The sequence below is a fragment of the Manihot esculenta genome, chromosome 7, assembly GCF_001659605.2.
Source record: "Manihot esculenta cultivar AM560-2 chromosome 7, M.esculenta_v8, whole genome shotgun sequence".
In the NCBI taxonomy this organism is placed as follows: domain Eukaryota; kingdom Viridiplantae; phylum Streptophyta; class Magnoliopsida; order Malpighiales; family Euphorbiaceae; genus Manihot; species Manihot esculenta.
Window position 1 is genome coordinate 21,077,240 of NC_035167.2, and position 26,966 is coordinate 21,104,205.

At 32.4% G+C, this 26,966-nt stretch overlaps 1 protein-coding gene across 1 annotated transcript; it reads left to right on the forward strand.

Moving 5' to 3' along the window:
* The first annotated feature begins 1,705 nt into the window (after positions 1-1,705).
* Positions 1,706-22,792, forward strand: LOC110619642 (wax ester synthase/diacylglycerol acyltransferase 4). The gene is made up of 6 exons (XM_021763167.2): positions 1,706-2,634; positions 17,353-17,425; positions 17,530-17,597; positions 20,845-21,054; positions 21,997-22,134; positions 22,313-22,792. Exons 1-6 carry the CDS (start codon positions 1,873-1,875, stop codon positions 22,478-22,480), a joined length of 1,419 nt encoding a protein of 472 aa, XP_021618859.1. The 5' UTR covers positions 1,706-1,872; the 3' UTR covers positions 22,481-22,792.
* Positions 22,793-26,966: the final 4,174 nt, after the last annotated feature.

Consider the following 26,966-nt stretch of genomic DNA (forward strand, 5'->3'; position numbering starts at 1 on the left):
GAAAAAGTACAAGAGATCAGTTCTAATCCAAATGATCAGATAGAGTTCAATGGATTCTCAGCAATGAAATCAAATGGTATTGCAGAGATTAGATTGATGATGTTGCAGAGATTATCCTTGTACTAGTAGAATTAGAATTAATTTTTTTAGTTTAAATAGAATTTTTCTATTTCAATTATAATTTATTTTATTTTACTATTTCAACTATAATTTCTTTTTCTAATCCAACTAGAATGAAATGATTTTTTTATTATAAATAACTTTTATTCTATATATAAGTGATATAAGTTAAACTTAATATTTTGAGAATTTTTTTAATTAAACTTAGATTATTTTTCATCTTTTGCAAAATGATTATTTTTTGTGTTTCTCCGGGATTAATAATTTATCAAAGATTTTTTTTTAATATTTTAATATAATTTTTATCGCTCGATTATTTTAATTTTTAATCATATTCATCTATTAAAAGTGGAGTATAATAACTTTTAAAAAATTATCTTTAGCACATTTATTATCAAATTGTACGACGACATTTGTAATTATAGATTAATTCTAAAATTTCATATTAATTTAGTATAAAACACAAGTTAGATATATCTGTCTACCCTTTAAATTTCTATATCAGAAAGTTTACTTCAGCGGTCATCGTTAGGGGTGAGCATTCGATCAGTTCGGTTCAAAACCGAATCGAACTAAATATATATATATATATATATATAATCCAGAGTTTGGCCGAGGTCAGTTATATGTAACGGAGATTACCACCTCACGAAGAGCATGTTTCCAAATTAGACTTTCCAAAAGCATGATAATAACACACACAGAAGCCATGCCTCAATACGTTATTTGTTAGTTCATGCTCAACACGTGATTTGTTCTGCTTGTTGGATTTCTTTCATATTTTATGAACAACAAATAATGAGAATTCAACCTATTACCTATATATATATATGGCAGTAGTTTTAATTAGAAATCATTCCGTTGGATTTGATTTTTAAATCGAATTAAAACATTAAATTAATTTTAAATAAAAATTAAATTACACTGATTATCATAATTAAATTAAATTAAATTTATAATGTGGATTTAATTCAGTTTAGAAGAACCAAAATTAATAATGAATGACATTTTCTTCTCAACAACATTCTCCAAAGAAAAATCCAGAAAAAAAAAATCTCCAAATAAAACAATTCGCGTGAAATAATTAGAGGAACCAATTGAAAACTACGAATCAAGGAAGGAGACGAAGAAGAGCTAGAATGATAATATTAGTGTTCTCTATGTAACTGAAATAAAATGGTTGAACGTATATAAATAAAGAGTTAATGGAAAAAAAAAAGTTTATACTTATAATTTTATTATAATTATATTCTATAAATTTTTTTTACTAATTAAAACTTAATTTTTTACTATACCAACGTCAGTAAATTTTTTAACGATAAATATAATTATAATAATTTTAAAAAATTAAATTTTAATTAAAAAACATAAAATATAATTGTAATAAAATAAAAAATTTAAATAAAATTAAAAGTATAAACTTTATTAACTTATAAATAAATATAAATAAAATAATATAATTCAATATTTATTTTTAAAAAATTTTATTTATTTTTGCGGATTATGAAATTTGATGCAAGCAAACTTGAATAATATAATTTTAATTGGATAATTTTAAAAATTATGTGAGTTTATTGAGAATAAAATTAATATTTGTGCATTGAAAAGCAAACAATAATAAATGCGAAAGTTAAACATTCATAATTGTTCGCGCAGAGTGTGGTACTTTCTCCTCGTGTTCTGCCTCTCAATTTTAGTAACCAAACATTACAGGCCTAGTGCAAGAAGACCAAGTCAACCCCACTCTCTTGAATGGCTTCTCCAGTAAATATCACCGATGAACCACTGAGTCCCTCCGGCCGGCTATTTCTCCAACCAGAGATGAACACCATAATTCACTGTGCTCTTGGCGTCAAAAACTCTATGGACGTAGACGCTATAAAATCCGCAATAAAGAACTCTATCTTGGCGAAGCACCCAAGATTTTGCAGTCTCCTTGTACACGACAAGAACGGATTGGAGCATTGGAGAAGAACAGAGGTAGACTTCGACAAACACATCATATTTGTTGGCAATCCAACGGCCACCATTACTACTGCCAAAGAAGCTGAGAAAATGGTGAACGATTATATAGCAGATTTGTCAGTGAGTAGCCCACTTAGCATGGACAAGCCTTTGTGGGAGATTCATATCATGTGGGAGCCGCGGTGCGCCATTTTCAGGTTGCATCACGCGATTGGTGATGGGATCGAACTGATGTCAATGTTGGTCGGAAGTTGCAGGAAGGTGGAGGATCCAGAGGCTATTCCCTCCTTGGATACTGTTAACGGCAAGAATTGGAGGGGAAGTGGAAGGAAATGGAAGGATTGCAGAGGGATTTTGATGGGGTTATTGAAGATGGTTTTGCTTAATTTGGTTTTCTGTTTGGAGTTGGTGTTAAGGAGCTTGTGGGTTGGTGACCGGAAAACGGTCATCTCCGGCGGTGATGGGGTGGAGCTGTGGCCGAGGAAAGTTGCTACTGCCCATTTCTTGATGGAGGACATGAAAGTGGTGAAAAAGGCCATTGCTAATGCGGTAAAGTTTGAGCGACGCCTTTCTTCATGCTAATTTGTGGTTGAGATTTTTTTTCTTTTCCTTCTCCTTTAAAAAAAACATAATGTGGTAATTATCTCATAATAACAGTTTAATTAAATTTAAAATTAATTTGAATATTCAAATTATCATCTATTTTACAAATTAAATTTTAAATTATAAAATTATCCATTACTTTAAAAATTAAATATTATGTAAATAATTTAAAATGTTTAAAGATATTTTAAAAACTTCAGTTTTCCTTTTTTCACTTTTTATATATGTATAGTTTTTTTTATGTGTGTGTTGTACGTTATTTTTATTTGTTATTATTTATAATTTATATTATGTATTATTTTTAATAATTGATAAAAATTAATTATTTATTATTATAATAAATAATTATGAATTATTTTTATATAAAAAATTATCTTTTAGCATTAATAAAAATAATAAAATATTAATCATTAAAATAAATATAATAAATTAGAAAAATTTTAACATATAAATTTTATAAATTAATAATGTTAATAAAATTAATATAGTAAAAAAATACTACTTTTTAAATTAAAAATTTTAAAAATTTTTTGGTGTAAATTATAATCACTATTAAAATAGTATTTAAAAAAATTAATTATCGAAGTAATTTAATATTATATTTTATTATATTTATGCAAAACAGTATCTTGTTTGCTAATTTTTAAACATTAATTAAATTATTTAAACTAATTTATTTTAATATTAATGTTAATTATATTATTTCTAGTAATTTATTTTAATATTTAAATATATTTATCAAAATTATTTAATATTATAATATTAAATATTTTTTTTAATATTAATCCAACTAGCAATATAATTTCTAATTTTTTTTTAAATTAAAGTGGGTATGAAATTTAAAAAATCAGAGATAATTTGATAATTAATTAATTTTAAAATTTAAAATTAAATTCTTTTAAGTATATATATTTATCCTTTTTAGTAAATTCAGAATTACGTTAATTATTAATAAATTTACTTATCAATATAGAATATAACTTCAAACACTAAAATAAATATAAAAACTAAAAAGATGTCTTTGCATTGCTAGTTTATATTAAAAAAAAAATTTCTTTCTAAAACAAAAAATTACAATTTTAAGATTAAAATTCATATTCACCGTCAATTTATTTGTCATCGTAAATACATGCTTATTACATAAAATATTATTTTAAAATCTAATTTTCAAATAACTTAAATTCGTAGAAAAGCGAAATAATAAAATTACTAAACATATTCTTAATAATTTATGATTTATAAAAATCATTAAATATTTCTTAATGCTCATTCTTAATTTATTACTAATGATTTTATGAATATGATTTTCATTCATTAATATAGATGCTTATATTTTATATTATTTTTATATAAATTTTATTATTTTTTAATTAATTTTATAAAACAATATTAGATGCTTACTTTTTTTAATCGTATGATTTATGTTATTAATATGGTCAAAATGAATCTGTGTTGTGATTGGCTAAGGTGGTTAACGTATACCATAGCCACTTCCACGCTCAAATCAATAAACTGAAAATAAGTGCGAATGTAAGGAATTGCTTAGATTCTTGTCAGGTATCAGGTTATCAGACTCTTATCACGTGGTCCTGTCTTATAATGACAACTCATGATTTATTTTGGCTGATTATTATGTTACATCAGAGGTTCTCCGTTGATTTTTTATTCTTCAAATTCGAAGGTGACAATTGTTTTCACGATTAGGGGCACGTGGCTCATTTAGATTGACCTTTCATACTCACGTCGCTTTGTATGCTCCTGCCCATAAATGATGATTGTCTTGTTCTTCGAGTCGCATTCAAAACTTGCTATCGAAACCGTCATATAAAAATCCTACTTCTCCTCCAAATACCACTTTCGCTTACAATTGACTTCTGTGCTTTAAAAAAGCCTCGACCACTTCTCTTATTTGCACACTTAAGGTAATTCCTATTCACTTTCAGTTTCATAACAATGAATAGGAACACTTTTTCTTCTACTTCTGGTGGAAGCCGAGCCTCAGGCTCCTCCTTCGACGGCCATATTCATGCTCTTGCTCCCATCGTTCCGTTAAGGGTGGTCTATAAGAATGAAAGAACCCTGGTTAACGACATCCCTTTCGTACTAACTAAGAAGGATGTAGACTGCCTACACGATCAATACCATATCTCTCGAGAAATATTTTGTATCTTCGCTCTATCTCCGAGTGTTCGCGTGGATGACCAGATTCCCATGAGGTATACCTTCATGATCTATGAGGAGTAGTTGAAGGCGGATCTTTAATTTTTAATGGACCCATTCTTCATTGTAGTCCTTTGTTTCCATAAGCTGACAGTCACCCAAATGCACCCCAACAGTTAGAGGATCTTGGTGGCTTTCCACTTCTTCTACTCCAACAACAGCATCGAGCTTAGTGTTGCTCTATTCTCCTAGTTGTACTAACTAAGAACTCGAAAGAACGAAGAGTTTTGGTACTTAAGTGGGAGAAAACATCAAACCCTTTTTGACCGAATACCCTCATCCCTCAAACGCTGAAAAAATAAGTTTTTCATCCTACCTCACCGAGTACCCAGGGGTTTTGGGCGAATCCAAACTAACTGGAACATATATGTGGAGCTTCAAAAGGATGGGGTCCAACCATGGCGGGACGAGAAGCAGTCTTTGGACTTCCTTCAGAGGATGGCCTCGACATAGAGAATCAATATCACAATCACGGTGAGGAATGCCCTTCTGTCTTGGCAAAGCCATACTCAGGCTAACTAGGCTTGGGCTTCCCACTCGCCCAACCTTCTGAACATTCGGGAAAGCACGTCACATGCTAGCATGCAAGGTATTTTTCTTTCTAACCCCTTTATTTTTGAAACTGATTGCCTTACTTTTTGTTTTATGCATATATGGCCAGATTAAGGAACAGGTTTGCCGAGCAAGCACGCACTGCTCGTAAGGGCAAAGCAGTTGCTAGATCGATCGATCCACCTCCTAAATGGGCTCGTCGTATCGAGGAGATTACCATGCTTCTTCCTCCTCCACCCCCTCTTGTAACAAAAGAATCAGGCCCTATTTAGCCCAAGTCTTCTACAAGGGGCGACTCTACAATAGTCTCTGTCTCTGTTAAGCCGTCTTTCGAGAATACTGGTGTCAAAACCAAGTTGCCTCATAGCATCAAACACTTAGCACTGGCACTGACTGGGATGACCTCCCTTCTTGAGAAACCCCATCTGTTAGTCCTTATAGCCAAGAATGCTTTGAGGCCCCTGGACCTTCATCACCTGAATGTGGTTGAGACGGATTATCTTTTTGACAACATCATGCACTCTGCCATGGAGAGTGCCCTCTGTGCATACATGGCCAAGGAGTAGAACAAAGCTCTGATATAAGAGTTTGGGGGTGCAGGAGAGGAACAAAGGTCTTCTACAAAAAGAGTGCTCGAGGCTGAAGGCTCGGTTTGATGAAGTGAAGGGTACCATAAAGGAGACGCTGAAGTTTGTGGACAAGCTCTAAGCGGACCTGCACTAGGCAAAAACTTCGAAATCAGTTCTCGAGAATTAGGCAAAGATGACTGAGGATAAAGTGGCCATGCTTCAGTGCCAAGTCCAGGAGCTGCAATTTCAGGTTGAGGAGAATCGAGCCGCCTCTACTAGGATTGCTGAACTAGAAGCAAAACTTCAAGAGACGATGGCTCGAGGAGGTGAGATGTTCATCGAGGGCCAGGACTCAGTTAAGAAAGAGCTGGCAAAGTGGTTTCCTTATGAGGATTTTACTTAGACAAATGACATCTTCCCATAGGAAGAGGGCGAGGATAAGTAAAAGGAGGAGAGGATTGAAGACCTTGACTGAGTCTCTATAGAAAATGTAATAGACGTAGAGAATACAAATATAACAGAGACTCGGGAGGAGGAAACTGAAGATATCCCTCCTTCCATGTAATCTTTTGGGATGTAATAAAAGTATCTCCTCTCGTCTCTTGCCATTATTTTTACCAAATGCTTGTATAATCGATACTCGTCTGTAACCCTCTTCCAATCAAGACTTAAGTAATCATTAAAAAATAGACTAAGGGGTTAACACCCAATCAAAGAACCTGGTAAACATTACTTCTGCCAAAAAATGATTAAAACAAGCTTGTTAATCGAACATAATATGTAGACACTGGCCTAACTAGTGTATATAAAATAAATAATTTGGAAAATTTTGCAGAATTACACCAATATTCGGATACCCGCCTTATAGCCTGGATATAAAAAATATCTTAGAAATTTCTATATGGGACTAATGTCTGGTCGCTGAGCCTGGCAGATGCCCGCCTTGTGGCTTAGTATAAAATGTCTCAGTTAATTTTTATAAATATGGGACTAACACCCGGACATGGGCCTGACGGATACCCATTTTATGGCCGCATCATAAAATGTCTTAGAAATTTCTTATGAAGCAAGACTAACACCCAGTCATGCGAAATGGCTAATACTTACCTTATGTCCTAGCATAAGATGCCTTGTTTAGTGAGACCAACACTCAAATTATAACCTGATGGAACCCGCCTTGTGGCCTAGCATAAGATGCCTTGTTTAGTGAGACTAACACTCGGATTATGGCCTGATAGAATCCTCTTTGTGACCTGACATAAAATGTCTTGTTTAGCGAGACTAACATCCGAATTATGGACTGACAGAATCCGCTTTGTGGCTTGGTATAAGATGCCTTGTTTAGTGGAACTAACACTCAGATTATGGTCTAATGGAACTCGCTTTGTGGTTTAGTATAAAATACCTTGTTTAGCGGGACTAACACTTGGATTATGGCCTGACGGGATTTGCCTTGTGCCCTATAATGAACGCTCTTTAATCTTTTTGAAGAAAGCAATCCCATCGTTCCTTGTCACTGAATAACACAACACATAAAAAAATACATCGTTAACTGTTATTGATAAGATTTTCTTATATTACAAATATTCCAGGAGTGGGGAATGACTCGGTCGTCTAATTTGCCAACTTATAAGATCCTGGACGAATAGCGTTCGAGACCCTAAATAGTCTTTTCTAATTTTCGCCCATCTTCCTAGACCCGGCATTACCGCCTGTTGCATCTGTTCTTTTAAGGACTAAGTCTCCTATATCAAAGATATGTGACCTAACTCTACTGTTGAACATTTAAGATATCTTCTGTGACTCGTTTATTTTTTTTTCCTTGTCATTGCTGAGTACTCCTGCAATTACATGTATAACCCTTACAGGTTCATAGTAAGGGGTATTTTTGGGAGTTGTTACCTCGGGTTTGAGTCTCCTCTCTTCTCTATTTTTCCTATAAAAATTTTGGAGTGTCATCCATTTTTAACCTCTCGAACTCGTCTTTCAGTTGTCGGCACTCCTTCATTGAATGTCCATGATCTTCGTGAAAGTGGTAGTACTTGATCTTGTCTCGCCTTTCGGCCCTCTCAAGGTTGAGCTTGGGAGGCCATCCAACCTCCTTATCATTTTTTCTGATCCATATTATAATATGTATTCGTGAGTCATTCAATAGAGTATAGCTCTTATACTTACTTTGGTCATCTCTTCTTCGGGAGACTAGATAACTTTTGTGGTCTTCTTCATATCCTCGCTTCTCAGTCTTTTGATTTTGCTTTTGACTCGTCCTTTTATCCTCTCTCAACGTTTGGACTTCGTCGTCCAGCTTGATACACTTTTGGGATTTATACATTAGTTGTTGGTACGTAGCGACTGGGTTCTTGATTATGGAATCCATAAACTTGACGTTGTGTGTTCCTTTCTTCAATGCTTCACATGCTATCTCATGATTTAATTCCTCCACCTAGATTGCTTCTACATTAAACCATGAGATAAAGCTTCTTAAAGACTCGCCCTCTCCTTAGCAGATCTTTCGCGAGTCAGAGGAGAGTTTTTTAAGAGGTATACAAGTAATAAATCTAGATTTATCAAATTGTGTAAAGTTTTAAATTAAACTTAGATTGAAATATTGGTACCATTTTTTAGCCAAACCTATGAGTATTGACGAAAGCACCCAGCACAACACGAAGTCGTTGATATCCTAAAGTTGCATGGTCGTCCTAAAGATTGCCAGGTGACTTCTGAGATCTGTTATTCCATCATATTTGTCCAAGCTTACCAGTTTGAAATTGGTTGGGAAAATTTTTGCTAAGATCTCTTTTGATAGGGGTGAGGCATAGTCCAAGTGATAGTCCTCCTCCTGCTCCTTCTAATACCTTTATACGGCTCGAACCAGCTTCTAGTTGACGTTCTTCGGTTCCTCATCTGACGACTCTTCATCCTCTAATTTAGCCTTCCCTTTGGATTGCACTTGGATCGCTTCTATCTCAGTCCTTAGGATATCAATGGAAGCATTCTCCCTTCCTTTGGGAGCCATAAATGATGCCTCCCCCTAAGTTTTGTATTGCTCGAGAGTAGCCTGCAATATTTTGATGTATTGAAACATTTGCTCATTGTTCAGATTGTTGAGATCTACTTCATTGACCATAGAGGGTGTGTTTTTGTAACGACCCGTAGCAAGCCTGCTATACTCTCTGTGTACCTGTAAATCTCATACATGATCATACATTTTCTGTGAAAATAAAAACTCTTTGCTGAACCACGGCTTAACCTGTGCATGCACTATCTCTGTACTCTGTACTCTGTACTCTGTACTCCCTGACTAGAGCTTGCTCTAGATGGGTTACTCATACCTGTTAAGCCTGGTAGTAAAACATATATACATATACAGATCATGTATATAACAAACATCACTAAGTCAAGCACATTGCTAACTTTATACACAACTATTACATCTCTTTAATATTACATGTCCACTCTAAGCTATTACAAATCTCTTTACTCTCTCTGTACTCTGCTGGACTGTCCTTGTACATTGGACACTGAACCTGCAAAACTGGGGTTAAGGGAGTGGGATGAGCTCTATAGCCCAGTGAGTAGAACAGTATAACATCTCAGTAAAATATGATCTCATGGAATGCACCATATCACAAACAATCCACATCAAAGGTAAACCTGTCACCACATAGTCCCGGTAACTCTGTGCCAGGGCGTAGAATCGAGCACCTGGTCTTCCTGTGATATATGTATATGTGTCTATAACACCTCTATACTTACCATTACCAGGGCGTAGTCAAAGGCTCCTGGACTTTACTATACCTGCCAGGGCGTAGTCAAAGGCTCCTGGACTTCTCTATACCTGCCAGGGCATAGTCAAAGGCTCCTGGACTTCCTGTCTGGAACTATTGGATCATTCAGCATTTACCCACACCAACAATATAGCTATGCAATGCAACATCTTTGTGAGTTCTAATGCAATCAACCTATTGCATAAACATGATGCATGAAAGATGCTAAAAGCAGTTAATGTCTTAATTAAAACGAGTGATAAGTTTAGTTCCACTCACCTCTGACTATCTGGACTGACTGACTGTGCAGGCTCTGAAAACTTTGGAGCAGTACTCACTGCTGCTCTCTCTGGTTCCTCTGGTCTGTATAGGTACAGATAAACTCAAATGAGGGACCAAACTAGCTTATGACCAACTCTATTGAACTCTCCAAGAATCCCCTTAAACTTACTCTAACATCCATACAAAGCATGCAAAGGAAAGCTGGACAGAACACTTTCGGCGGCAGGTTCGGCGGCCGAAAGTCTTCTCTAGAGACGAAACTCAAGCACCTTCGGCGGCCGAATCTCAACTTTTGGCAGCCAAACCCTTTCGGGGGCTAGTTTCGGGGGCTGAAAGACACTCCAGAGACGAAAGTCTCTAACCTTCGGCAGCACCTTCGGCGGCCGAACTCCCCCTCCAGAGCCGAAAGTCCAAAAGCTCGGGGGCAAGCTTGGGCAGCCGAAGCCACCTCCTCTCACCTCCTCAGGAGTTCGGCGGCCGAATGTACCTTCGGCTGCCGAACCTGAGTTCATCAGCAGGGCAGAAACTTGCCCTACTTCTCGCCAAAAGCACAAACTCCTCTCCAACTCAACACCACACTTCCTCAACTTGCATACACCTAAGTATATGCTCAAAGGGGTCAAAAACTACCTCTAAACCCCAACAACACAAAACATAAAACACATAACAAGCTTTTCACAACCAAATCACCAAAAAACTCTCTTTTACCCTATTCATGCAACTCTCACCATAAACCCCATAAAACCTTCAGAAAACATAAAAACAAGCTCAGGATCTTCACTTACCTTTTGAAATCAAGTAGATGAATGATCCTAACGTGGAGTTATGGAGCAACTCTCCTTCAAACTCTCCAAACTTCACCACTTTGTGTTTTAGCTTAAAACCTTCAAAATAACATAAAAACTAATCAAACCTTTTGCAAGATTTGATGAAAACATGTCAAATACTCAAGAAGGACAGAGTCTCACCTCAGAAATCGAAAGGAAGCGGTGTGCCTTATCCTTTCAACCGACTGAGGGCCTTTTATAGGTGGCTGGCCAGACCACCTTCGGCGGCCACACGTGAAATCGAAAGCCATGCATGTTCGGCGGCCGAACCTCAACTTCGGCGGCCGAACCTCAACTTCGGCGGCCGAACCTGGCTTTTCTACCTTGGTTCATTTCTTTCAAACACTTAGTTTATTTAGCTTTAAAACATGAAAACAGACTTTAGAACCTTTATCAAAACATAAATCTTACCCTCTAAAGATTTCGACATCCTGGATTCCACCGGACGACAGGAATTCCGGTGCCGGACTCTAGCCGGGTATTACATTCTCCCTCCCTTAAGAACATTCGTCCTCGGATGTTCCTAAACAAACAATAAACATATAAAAAGGAGGAAACTAACCTCAAAACAAATATGGATACTGCTGGAGCATAGACTCCCGCGTCTCCCACGTGCACTCTTCGAGATTATGGTGGTTCCATAGGACTTTCACCATCGGAATCTCCTTGTTCCTTAGCTGTCTGATCTGTGTGTCCAGAATCCGCACTGGCTACTCTATATAAGTGAGATCTCGCAGAATCTCCACATCAGGCACACTAAGAACCTGACTCGGATCTGACACGAACTGCCGTAGTATAGAAACATGAAATACCGGGTGAATTCTCTCCATAGAAGCAGGTAAATCTAGCTTATACGACACATTTCCGATCCTCTGTAAAATCTCAAAGGGTCCAATGTACCGTGGAGCTAACTTACCCTTCTTCCCAAAACGAACCACTCCCTTCATTGGAGACACTTTCAGCAATACCCAATTACCCTCCTGGAACTCTAACAGTTTTCTGCGAACGTCTGCATAACTTTTCTGTCTACTCTGAGCTGTTCTGATCCTCTCTCTGATCACAGGCACTGTTCTACTGGTAATCTCTATCAACTCTGGCCCTGTAAGAGCTTTCTCTCCTACCTCTTCCCAGCAAACAGGTGATCTGCACTTCCTCCCATATAATGCTTCATAAGGAGCCATCCCAATGCTAGCATGATGACTGTTATTGTAGGCAAACTCCACTAGAGGTAGATGCTGCCTCCAAGAACCGCCAAAGTCTAACACACACATACGGAGCATATCCTCAATGGTCTGGATGGTCCTTTCTGACTGTCCGTCAGTCTGTGGGTGGAAAGCAGTGCTAAAATCCAACCTCGTGCCCATCGCACTCTGCAGACTCCGCCAAAATCTGGAGGTGAACTGAGGTCCTCTGTCTGAAACTATAGACACTGGCACTCCATGTAGTCTCACGATCTCATCGAGATATACCTGTGCCAACTTATCCACAGAATAGTTACTCCTAACTGGAATGAAATGAGCAGATTTCGTGAGTCTGTCCACAATCACCCATATGGAGTCTATCCTGTTGGACGCTGCCGGTAAGCCCACTACAAAATCCATAGCTATGTTCTCCCATTTCCATTCTGGAATCGGCAGTGGGTTAAGCATTCCAGCCGGCTTCTGATGTTCTAGTTTCACCCTCTGACAAACCTCACAGGCTGTCACAAACTGCGCCATTTCTTTCTTCATGGCTGGCCACCAATATACCCTCTTTAGATCCTGATACATCTTGGTGGCTCCTGGGTGAATACAATACCTTGCATTATGAGCTTCCCTCATAATGTCTTCCTTTAGACTGCCTCTATCTGGTACACAAAGTCGACTCCCATAACGGAGGATCCCTTTGCTGTCAAATCTGAACTCTGCACTGTTGCCTGACTGAACAGTCCTGGCAATTTTCATCAACTCAGGGTCCTCGTGCTGTTTCTGAGCTATCTGCTCCAGAAACACTGGTGTCACTCTCATCTGTGCTATCAACGCACCTGTACCAGACAACTCTAGCTGTAACCCCTCTTCTAAGAGCTTGTACAGCTCCATCATGACTGGTCTCCGTTCTGCTGCTATATGGGATAAACTGCCTAGTGACTTCCGGCTTAGGGCGTCTGCCACAACATTCGCCTTACCCGGATGATACTGGATCGTACAATCATAATCACTGAGCAATTCTACCCATCTTCTCTGCCTCAAATTCAGCTCTCTTTGGCTCAAGATGTACTGTAAACTCTTATGATCAGTGAAGACCTCGCATTTAACCCCGTAGAGGTAATGCCGCCACATCTTGAGTGCAAAAATAACTGCTGCCATCTCTAGGTCATGGGTGGGGTAATTCAACTCGTGCTTCTTCAATTGTCTAGAAGCATAAGCAATCACCCTATCACTCTGCATCAGAACACAACCCAATCCCACTCGAGATGCATCACAGAAAACATATATACATATACAGATCATGTACATAACAAACATCACTAAGTCAAGCACATTGCTAACTTTATACAACTATTACATCTCTTTAATATTACATGTCCACTCTAAGCTATTACAAATCTCTTTACTCTCTATGTACTCTGCTGGACTGTCCCTGTACACTGGACACTGAACCTGCAAAACTGGGGTTAAGGGAGTGGGATGAGCTCTATAGCCCAGTGAGTAGAACAGTATAACATCTCAGTAAAATATGATCTCATGGAATGCACCATATCACAAACAATCCACATCAAAGGTAAACCTGTCACCACATAGTCCCGGTAACTCTGTGCCAGGGCGTAGAATCGAGCACCTGGTCTTCCTGTGATATATGTATATGTGTTTATAACACCTCTGTACTTACCATTGCCAGGGCGTAGTCAAAGGCTCCTGGACTTTACTATACCTGCCAGGGCGTAGTCAAAGGCTCCTGGACTTCTCTATACCTGCCAGGGCGTAGTCAAAGGCTCCTGGACTTCCTGTCTGGAACTATTAGATCATTCAGCATTTACCCACACCAACAATATAGCTATGCAATGCAACATCTTTGTGAGTTCTAATGCAATCAACCTATTGCATAAACATGATGTATGAAAGATGCTAAAAGCAGTTAATGTCTTAATTAAAACGAGTCATAAGTTTAGTTCCACTCACCTCTGGCTATCTGGACTGACTGACTGTGCAGGCTCTGAAAACTTTGGAGCAGTACTCACTGCTGCTCTCTCTGGTTCCTCTGGTCTGTATAGGTACAGATAAACTCAAATGAGGGACCAAACTAGCTTATGACCAACTCTATTAAACTCCCCAAGAATCCCCTTAAACTCACTCTAACATCCATACAAAGCATGCAAAGGAAAGCTGGACAGAACACTTTCAGCGGCAGGTTCGGCGGCCGAAAGTCTTCTCCAGAGACGAAACTCAAGCACCTTCGGCGGCCGAATCTCAACTTTTGGCAGCCGAACCCTTTCGGGGGCTAGTTTCGGGGGCTGAAAGACACTCCAGAGACAAAAGTCTCTAACCTTCGGCGGCACCTTCGGCGGCCGAACTCCCCCTTCAGAGCCGAAAGTCCAAAAGCTCGGGGGCAAGCTTGGGCAGCCGAAGCCACCTCCTCTCACCTCCTCAGGAGTTCGGCGGCCGAATGTACCTTCGACTGCCGAACCTGAGTTCATCAGCAGGGCAGAAACTTGCCCTGCTTCTCGCCAAAAGCACAAACTCCTCTCCAACTCAACACCTCACTTCCTCAACTTGCATACACCTAAGTATATGCTCAAAGGGGTCAAAAACTACCTCTAAACCCCAACAACACAAAACATAAAACACATAACAAGCTTTTCACAACCAAATCACCAAAAAACTCTCTTTTACCCTATTCATGCAACTCTCACCATAAACCCCATAAAACCTTCAGAAAACATAAAAACAAGCTCAGGATCTTCACTTACCTTTTGAAATCAAGTAGATGAATGATCCTAACGTGGAGTTATGGAGCAACTCTCCTTCAAACTCTCCAAACTTCACCACTTTGTGTTTTAGCTTAAAACCTTCAAAATAACATAAAAACTAATCAAACCTTTGCAAGATTTGATGAAAACATGTCAAATACTCAAGAAGGACAGAGTCTCACCTCAGAAATCGAAAGGAAGCGGCGTGCCTTATCCTTTCAACCGACTGAGGGCCTTTCATAGGTGGCTGGCCAGACCACCTTCGGCGGCCACACGTGAAACCGAAAGCCATGCATGTTCGGCGGCCGAACCTCAACTTCGGCGGCCGAACCTAACTTTTCTGCCTTGGTTCACAGCTTTAAAACATGAAAACAAACTTTAGAACCTTTATCAAAACATAAATCTTACCCTCTAAAGATTCCGACATCCTGGATTCCACCGGACGACAGGAATTCCGGTGCCGGACTCTAGCCGGGTATTACATTTTTCCACTACTAGGAGAAGAAAAAAAGATAGTGCCCTCATAGATAGCAATCTTAGCAGCAGCTCAAAAATTACTAGCCATTTCAAGAGAGAGAAAAGAAAGATTTATTTTTAAGAGAAAGAAGATAAGATACCGGTTTTAATCCAAATGAATAGAGAGAATTCAGTGGATTTCTTGGCAAAGGAACCAAATAATGTGGCCGAAATGAATCTACGCTACAATTGGCTAGCCTGCAAGAAAGAGAAAGTGAGGTGGTTGGCGTATACAGCAGTCACTCCGACACTCAAATTAGTAAACTGAAAGACAAGAGTGAATATAAGGAATTGCTTAGAACTCAAGAGTAGTTGTGCGAGAATTGCATACTTTTATCTCTGTGATCATTAATTTTTATACTGTAAGAAGATGGAGCTAATTATAGCATTTTCTGAAAATTCACCTTGTGTCAACTAATTGATAAGAGATCTCACCGGCTAATTGATTAGAAATCCCGTAATTATATAGGCATAATAGGGATCCATTGGATTGTGCCTGCTAACGGTAACTTTATGTGAAAACTCGTCCTCTTTGGGAAAAGGCGAGTCTTGGTGAAGGGCGAGTCTTGGTGAAAACCCGATTGCTACGGTATTCGAGTCTTCCTTTTTATGGGTGGAACCGTGTATCAGACTTATCATACTCTTATTACGTAGTCTTATCTTACTATGATAATTCATAGATTATTTTGGATGATTTTTGTGTTACATTAATTATAAATTTTGTTAAATTAAAATAACAATTATAAATTATTATTATTAAATTTAACAAACTCATGATTACTTGGATATGAATATGTGTTTAGGATAATATATATTTTATAATTTTATTTTATTATAAAATATTAAAATTATAATATTATATATAAAAAAATTAATATAGAATTAACTCAATTAATTTTTAATTTATTACTTATACAAAATAAACAACAGTAAAAATTAAAAAAATATATAAAAGAAAGTAATTAACAAAAAAAAAATAATAATATTCTTATTGATTTTATTGCAGACATAACTTCATCTTACAGTGACATATAACTTTTTTTTTTTTAATTTTATAGCGATACATAACTCTTTTTTATAATGAAATCTGCTTTTCTATATTTATTGTTTAAATAGAAAACTCATTTTCAATCACTTTAAAATGATGATGGTATAAGATTTTTCATTATTTGAAAAAAAAAATTATTGTAATTCACATACCAGTCTAAAATACTCAAATTCCATATAAAATATTTATTATGTGAATATTTATATACTAGAATAATATAAAAATAAAAAATGATATATACCATAGATTTAATATAATTTTAAAATATGATTATTCTAATCTAAAGATAGAATTAATCTAATTTATAGATTATAAAGATTAAATTAATAAAACTTATCATATTTTATAATTAGATTTAAATAAAAATTAATTAAATTAAAATATTAAATAATAATAAATTTATTTTTAATTTTTTTATTAATATTTTTAGTTTTCACTCATTAAATTTAACTTCTTATTTTAAATTCTACTTAAAAATATGAATTTATTATTTCAATAATTATCTAATATTTTGACATAGTATTTTAATAATCTTAATTTTAAAACTAATATAATTTTACTTTTATTAATTTAAGTATTTCTTTTAAATTTTTAGCAAACTCCAAAATTAATTTAAATGATAAAATTATCATCTAATTTATATTTTTATTTAAAAATTTAATGTCACTATATTTTAATATATATCCTTTAAAATTTTCTTAATTAACTATAAAACTAATTTAAATAATAAAATTATCATATATTTTAAATTATATTTTAATAAATAATTTTATTAAACACTTAATATACATTAATTATAATTCATGACTAAAGTTACTAATTGTGTCTAACAATTAAAAATTAGAGTAAAAATTTTAATGATGTTTTGGTTGAAATTAATTAGGTGAGTAAATTCAATCAGCAATAGTAATTAACATAATTTAATTTGTTAATGCAGACCATTAATGATGTACTTTTGGGGGTGATATCAGCTGGCTTGTCAACATACTTGGAACATCGATCCCCAACTTGTAAATTCTATCTTTAATACGTTTTGGTTAATCAAATTTATTAATTTTTTAATTATAATTAAATATTCCCTAATTTAATAACTTGGGTTCTAAATTTTTGTCAGCTTTGCAAGAGAATCAGAGACTCACAGGAGTAGCCATGGTTAATCTAAGAGAGCAACTGGGATTGCAGGTCAGTCAAATGCTAAAATTTTGATGCTAAAAGAAAATTATTTTAAATGCCTAATTTTCTGGCCAACTGAAACTCAAAAAAGTTAACTTAAAAATCTCAAAGATATAATATATAAAGGCACATTATTTTTATATCAAATCCTTGTGAGATTTCACATATTTTATTATGTCAAACATCTAAACATGTAATACTTATAAAAATTTTAAATATTTTCTATTATATTTAAAAGTAAATAGGGTGAGTATTCGGTGATTCAGTTTAAAATTGAACCGAACTGAATAAATTGAAAATTAAAATTTTAGTATTTATAAAAATCGAATCGAATTGATTTTGATCAAAAATCGAATTGAATCAAATCGATCTGATTCGATTGATTCAGTTTGATTTAATCGATTTGAATTTTTATAAATTTTTTATTTTTTACTTCTTATTTTTAGTATTTTAAAATTTAATTTAAATATTTTAAACTTGATATGATCTAATATCTCTATATTATTAAAAACAATATACTATAATCACTAATCGATTCGGTTTGATTTTTTAATTTTTTTCTAATTAAAATCAAATCGAACTGAAATAACTGATATTTTTTAAATTAAAAATCAAATCGAATCGAAATGAAAAAAAAATCAAATTGAGTTTCTGAATTAATTTGATTAATACTGCTAACAACCCAAATAAAATTTTAAAAAAAATTAACTAATTTTTCATAAATTTTGTTATTTTAAACAGAGATATCCAATATTAAATGAAAAAAAAAATCTAATATCACCTTAGGAAAATGGATTCGAGACTAACTCAAATTCAAAATTAACTCAAAAAGGGAAATGATGAAGGCCATATAATTCACACATTACCCATGGATTTATCAAATTTTATAAGTATTATTGTATAAAAGAGGAAGATTAGCTATTAGATTTTCTAAAATTTAAGAAATGGAAGTATATTTTTATTAAATAGTCATCATGTTTTATAAATATATTAAGAATATTTTGTTAGTTCGCTTATTCATACATGCTACATATTACAGATTTTTGTACTCTAAATAAATATAAGAAGACAAAACTATAGTTAAAAATAAATATTTAATAAATTAATTTTGTAATTTTTCAATTTTATACATTATAAAACAACATCCACAAAGCTTATGGACTGAAATTCTTAACTTTAGCTCTATTAATAATACCATTTATATTATTTTTAGATGATATAAATTTATATATCAAGATAGATAATGAACAAGAAATTATTTTTAGCTCTATCATATCCATTTTTGACAGTTCCATGAATCCCTCCTCTTTCGCAATTTTTGATCGTCTAGCATATTCATTCTATTGATTGGAATAAAATTAATTTAATTGTTTGGTTATAATTAATTTTAAAAATATTTTAATATATATTTTAAACTAAACGATCAACTAATAAATTTTTGTATAATAGACTTATAATATTTTTTTGATAATTAAAAAAATAAATTTTATTATTCAAAATTAAAAAGTCAAACTATAATTATTAAAAAAATATAAAATTTAAGACTTTTACATTCGATAAGCCTTGCAATAAAAGTAAAATATTAAAATATAAAATTTAAAATTTTAACCATAATCGTAATTAATCCAAAAATTTAGACTTTTATCTCTAATAGTTCATTCTATTGAATGGATAGCTTATAATATTATAATTGTGGATAAATGTGAATTATTGAATTTTTACGTTCAGAAGGCTTTAAATAAAATATTCTCTTTATAAAATAAAACATATTAAACAAAAGTTCCAAACATTTACAATTGATTTATATTTACAGTCAGAACTTAAATCTTAGATAATAAACTATATTATTTTAATTTGTTAGCTAAAAAAGTATAATTAATTTTAAAAAATTAATAATAAATTACGCTATAATTTTTAAATTTTATTAATTAATAAATAAATTTTATATATGTGTGTGAGATTTGCAATAATGTTTTGTATAAATATCAATTTATATGTATAATAGTTATATATGCTAATTGTTTTAAAAAGAAATCATTTATTTCCGTCAATTCATCTATATATATTTATGGTGCGGATCAAATAGAATCGTAATATTTAAATTAGAGTATCGATTTAAACACAATTTTTAAGCGATAAAATACGTTTTAGCTATAATTTTTATTACGGATATCAAATTCACTATTAAAATTTCAATTCAAAAAGTTTATTAAAAAATTTACGTTTGTACCCGCTTTCGGCTATATGATAATCTATTACAAGGTTTAAAAATACTATTTAGATTCTCAAAATAACTTTTAAAATTTTTTATCAATATTTTAAAATTTTTTAAATAGTGAATCAATAATTTACTTACACGATCACTTTTTGAATAATTTGAATAAATCTTAATGTTAATTTTTTATTTTCTTCTAATAAATTATAAGCTTATAATTTTGGCATGTGATATTACTCACATACAATTATATTCATTAAAAAAAAATATTTTTTAATATAAAATATTGAATAATTGATTGTAGAGAAATCTATTAATTGATTTTTTTATTTAAAAAAATATTAAAATATTTTTAATATTTTAAAAAATACTAATTAGTCTCTCATTTAATTTTAACCGTTAAGTATGATAAAAAAATCTAATATGTTATCATTTAGTTTTAATCGTTAACTATTAAATATAATAAAAAAATCTAAAATATCCTGAAAGGATTGATTAATAAATATTTAAAAATTTGAGAGATCAACTAATAAATTTTTAAAAATTATAAAAATTAAATAGTAAATTAAAATGTTAATAATATTTTAATATATTTTTCACAATTTAAAAATTAATTAGTGAATTTTTTTATATTATAAAAATTAAATAGTAATTTTTGTATAATGATAGAAGATTATGATAAATCACATTATATGATGAGATACAATAAAATACTTTATCTATGTACTTATCCAGATTGGGATTATTTTCAACTTTTTATCCACATTAGTCCTAAAGTTTTAATTTAAATTCAATTTAGCCCAAAAAAAAAAACTAATGTATTTAGATAAAAATAAAAAAAAATATTAATTTTTTAATTTAATGAGTTAATTTAGTCCGAAAAAACAAAAGCAGCTTAATTTCTTAATTGTTTTTTTTTATTAAATTGAGTTTAAATTAAAGATACTAAGTGAATTATTAATTACATTCTGAAAATAAGTAAAAGAATGAAATTAGCATTAATCCTAAGAAAATGATAAAAACGTGTGGTGATATATTCAGGATCTGACCAAGATGTTGGAAAGCAATCCAAAATCTCGCAGAGGTAACAAGTTTGGGATTATTCTGCTACCCATTTATTATAATAAAGGAGTTGAACCTCTGCAGCACGTGATAAGAGCTAAGGCAACAATTGACAGAAAGAAACAGACCTTTGAGGCTCATCTCTCTTACAAAGTTGCAGATTTTGCAATCTCCTTGTTGGGATCTAAGGTGAAAAGAAATAGACCCTTTTGGATTAAAAAAACTTAAAATATTTACGTTTAATTTCTGATTTTTGCAAAATATTTCAATTCAGATTAATTATTCAAATATTTAAATAAAAAAAATTAAATTGGAATTCAATTTTGGAAAGAATTTGATTTTATTCTTGATTTTTTTTTTATTTTTACTTGTTATTATTATTTAAAAGGTATATGATTGAAATATATCTTACTATTTTATTTTTGTTCATTGACAAAAATTATCATGTGCTATCCTGTTTTATTTTAAAATTCAACTTATCTATATAATTAATAAATAATATTTTTTTATTAGAAATTGCTATATGAAATTCAACTATGTATTATTATTAATAGATCTTCCAATCACTAAGAAACTTTTTATTTGAATTTTGTGAAATTCTTAAATTGTTTTAGTAATTTTTTGAAATAATTAATTTGTACTATATTATTATTATCTGTTGCTTGTCTAGCATTAATGTAATGAATATATTATATGAGTGAAATTTTATAAATATATTTAATTGGTTACTATAGATTTTTATTATATTTAATTTTAATGTAAATAAAATTTATTTTTTAAAAAATTTAAAATTTAATGATTAAAAAAATAAATGAATCCTACATATATGTTATGAACTAAATCAATATAAAACTGTAGTGATGTTGGATTTTTGTCTTGACATTATAATTTTTTAATTAAATTTATTCTATTTTAATTTGATAATTGTGCTTTATTAGTAAATATATATATATATTTTTTTGAACTTTTAATAACATAAATAATTATATATTATTATATATAAAAATATTAAATAATGATTGATTTTTTGAGTGAAGGTGAAGAGTTAAATTATGTATTAAATTTTTATTTTTTAAAAAATAATTTCCATGTATTTTGATGTATAATAATTATGGTGGGGTGGCATTGTAGTTTGTTTCCTATTTCAATTACAGGATTCATTGTAATAGTAGCTTTGTCATCTCCAATGTGGTTGGACCAAAAGAGGAGGCCACTATAGCAGCCAATCCTATAACATACTTAAGAGCCAACACCACAAGCTTACCCCAAGTATGCCCTCTCCACTCTTAAATTTCTTCCTTTTTTATTATTCTTGTCATCAACGGCTAAAATCTAAACTCTTCAAAATTAATTTATATAAAAAGGTCAGGAATTAAATTATGCATTCAACTTTAAAAAATAAAAAATAGGATAAGTGTTGTTGATGATTCCAATTCTACGTGCATAGGCATTGGCAATGCACATGGTGAGCTATGCAGGGAGAGCTGATATGCAAATTGTGGTGGCCAAAGACATCATACCTGACCCTCAATTTCTTGCTAAATGCTTTGAGGACTCCTTGCTTGATATGAAGGAAGCTGCTGTTGCTACTCTCACAAGTCTAGGAGGATCTTAAATTTTTATTTAAAAAAAAAAAAGAAATAATTTTTCTTGCATTGTCTCTTTCGTTCGCTTTTTGCGTTCGTTTTTCTTCTTGTTCGTTATGGCTTTTCCATCAAACGTATCAAACGTTACTCACTCTTCTGGCAAGACTCTTATTTCATTTAATGCATCTCAGTCTCTCTTAAAACTTACTTCCCAAAACCATCCTACTTGGCGTGCCCAAGTTGTCACTGTTCTTCTCGGATATAACTTGATAGGTTATATTAATCGAACGTTACTGCCTCCTTCTCCAATTATTCAAAAAGATGGAAAGGATGTTCGCAATGATGATTATATTCCGTTACTAATTTTTTTATTTAGTAACGGATTAACAATCCGTTACTAAATCTGTTATTTAATAAAATTATTTATAAATTAAATAACGGATTTTGAGATCCGTTACTAAATTAGCTAAAAATTAGTAACGGATCTCAATCCGTTAATAAATTTGTTACTAAATCGGTTATTAAATAAATAAAATAGTAACGGATTTAATAACGGAATGCAATCTATTATATAATTAGTAATGGATTTAATCCGTTACTATTTTTTTAATAAAAAAAATCGATTTTTTATCTTTTAAAATTCCAAATTTTCTTTTTAAGTTAGTAACGGATATAATCTGTCACTAAATTCGTTACTAAATTTTAGAAAATAAAATACCGCGCTTTTATTTTAAATTCCCGCATTTTTATTTCTAATTTAGTAACGGAAAAAATCCGTTCCTGAGTCCGTTACTAATCTAAAATTAGTAACGGATTAAGAAATCCGTTACTAAAATTTGAAGAATAATACCGCCTTTTTATTTTAGTTCGCCCGCATTTTTTTTTAAAAATTTAGTAACGGATTAAATCTGTTACTAAATCCGTTACTAATCTAAAATTAGTAACGGATTAAGAAATCCGTTACTAAAATTTGGAGAATAATACTGCCTTTTTATTTTAGTTCGCCCGCATTTTTTTTAAATTTAGTAACGGATTAAATCCGTTACTAATCTAAAAATTAGTAACGGATTAAGAAATCCGTTACTAAAATTTGGAGAATAATACCGCCTTTTTATTTTTGCTTGTCCGTATTTTTTTTAAAATTTAGTAATGGATTTAATCCGTTACTAAATCTGTTACTAATTCGCATATTTATACACTCACCCATTTTGTCTCCCTTCACTTCATTCATTTTCTTTCTCCCCATTTTATTTCCCTTCATTTTATTCATTTTCTTTCTCCTCTTCTCTCCTCATTTCTTCATTTCTCCCTTATCTTATTTTTTTCTTAATTATTAACTCCATTTTTTTTTTCATTTTCTTTCATTTCCTTCAATTTTCTCTTCAATTTTCTTTCATTTTTCTCTTCCACTTTCTATCATTTTCCCTTCCTTTTTCTTTCATTATTCATTCATTTACTTTCCTTTCTCTCATATATATACTCTAACCTTTTTTTTACATTCTTTTGTATATCTTCATTTTCTCTTTATTTTTCTTCATTTTTTTCTTCATCTTTCTCTCATTTTCTTTCTTTTTTCTATTTTTTCTTCCTTTTTTCTCATTTCCTTTAATTTTCCCTTTTTTCTTATTTACTCTTCACTTTTATCATTATTTTCTTTTATTTTCTTTTTTTTTGTTATTTTCTCTTTTATATCTCATTTTTTCTATTCTCTCACATTTTTTCTTTTTTTAAATTTTCTCATGTAATTTTATAATAATTTTCTCATAAAATTAATAAAATTTAAAATATTATAGTTAATATTTAATATAAAATACAATGAAAAAAATTAATAGTTTACCATAATTAAATTATTATCTAATGTAAAATATAATGAAATAAATTAATTCCATTTCAAAAAAAATGAAATAAATTAATAATTTAATATAATTTTTTAAATATTTTTTAAAATTAACAATAGATTTAATAACGGAATATAAATTTAATATATTTTTTTATTTTTTATTTTATTAAATTAGTAACGGATTAGTAACGAATTTCTATCCGTTACTAAATTTAGTAACGGACGCAATTTATTTATATATTTTTAATTTTTTTTTAAATTAGTAACGGATTTAAAATCCGTTACTAAATTTCATTACAAATTCGTTACTAAATCCGTTACTAAATCAGTAACGGATTGCTAATCGGTTACTATTGCTTTAGCAACGAGATTCATAGTAACGGATGTAAATCCGTTACTAATCCGTTACTAAACTGGTTAGTAACGGATTTTTCATTGATTAGTAACAGAAAAATCCGTTACTAATCCGGAAAAATCTTGTAGTGCTTGCTCATGAGTTGTATCTCAAGAGAATGGATCCCTCCTATGATGTAGGTTTTTCTAATCGGCAGAACTCACGGAATAATAATCAGAATTCTGGTTCGGATGGTTCTTTCAGTTCTCAGGGGTTTCGGTCATCTCATGACCAGAATTTTGGGTCCACTCCATCAACAGGTTGGTTCGAAAATTCAGTGTTAAATTTGCAAAAAACCTAGACACAGTGTCTGCCAATGCTTCCGTGCCAAGGATTTCTTTAAGAACAACTTTCCTCGGCCTCGTGCGAATTTTGCTAGTTCAAATAACTCTCAAGATAATAGTTGGATACTTGATATAGAAGCATCTCATCATGTGACCAATGATTTACAGAATCTGTCTCTCTACACTCCATATGATGGTCTTGATGAATTGCATTTGATTGATGGATCAGGTTTGCATATCACACATGTTGGTGCACAGTACCTTTCCTTTTTGTTAAAATCATGTTCACTTAATAATGTTTTATGCGTTCCTAGGTCTAAAGAAAATCTAGATTTTGTTTCTACATTTTATCTCACTAGTAACATGTCCATTGAATTTTTCTGTGATTATTTTCTTATAAAGGATCTGTTCACGGGAGTGATAATCATAAGGGCTAAATTAAGAACTCTCTTTACCGTCTTTCGTCTTTGTCAAAGAATTGTTCTACTTCGTCTTCATCTCGTCTAGTAGCTTATTTCAGTGTTCGTATTTTACCGTTGTCTTGGCATCAATGTTTGGGTCATCCAGCCTTAAAAATTTCGCGTTATGTTTTGTCTAAATTTCAGTTATCTATTTTGTTGACGAAAAATATTAATTGCAATTCATGTCATTCTAATAAGAGTCATAGACTCACTTTTAGAACTTATTCTTTTCAAAGTTCTCGTCCTTTAGAATTGTTATATTCAGACTTATGGGGACCTGCTCCCGTATTTTTTTAACCTTTCAAAAACTTGTTGAAAATAAATTCAGGTCCAAAATTATTTCCGTCTATGCCGATGGGTGGGAATACATTGCTTTAAAAAATCTATTTCAAGCTAATGGCATTACTCATCTCCAAATACCTCCACATACTCCACAACATAATAAAACTGCTGAGCATCGACATCGAGATTTGGTTGAAATAAGGTTAACGCTCCTTCAGTCTACATCCTTACCGCCTAAATTCTGGTCTTATACTTTTCAAATAACTACTTATTTAATTAATAGGTAGCCAACTCCTATTCTTCTTTATTCCTCCCTGTATTTTAAATTATTCAATCACCAACTAAACTATTCTAGTGTGCGTGTTTTCGGGTGTTTATGCTATCCGTGTCTTCGGTCCTATACTACAAAAAAATTTGATGTGTCCAAACCATGCATCTTTTGAGGATATTCATCAAGTCAGAGTGCATATCTTTGTTTCGAGTGTAATACGGGCTCTTCGGTTTCAAACTCTTGGTACGATTATCAACACGATACTGATAATCCTCCTTCCATTTCAATTCTGTTTTATTCTTCTAGTCGACAACCAATTTCCAATCCTCCTTCCTTAGCAACTCACGAATTCGTTCCTACTGTCTCTACTAGTTCTCCTACGTTCCAATCATCAACTCAAGTTGAACAAGTAAGTCAGCTCGTTCCTACTCTGAAGTCTTTATCTCGTACGGTTGTTCCTGTTCCTCCTTCTTCTTCTTTCGTTCATACACATCCAATGTGTACTCGTTCACAAAACAGCATCTTCAAACCAAAAATACTTCACCTTGCTATTAAACTCCTGCTTCCCTCTTCTGTAGAACCTACATGTGTGTCACAAGCTTTGAGTATAATAGAATGGTGGACAACCATGTCATCAGAATTTAATGCTTTGATTGATAATGGTACCTGGTCATTAGTTCTACCGAATGAGAATTAAAATTTAGTTGGTTGTAAGTGGATATTCCATGTGAAGAAAAATCCAAATGGTTCCATAGCTAAATATAAAGCGCGGTTAATTGTCAAAGGGTATACAAATCTGTAACGACCCGGAAATCGGACCGCTACCGGCGCTAGGATCCAGATCAACTTAAAATCGCCGGGACCCGTAGCAAGCCTAACATACATCCTGAACAGCTGGTATAATCCCATACATGATCAAACATGAATATAAAAACTTAAACATCTGATGTATACACCGAGCTTGACCTGTATGCTACATAACT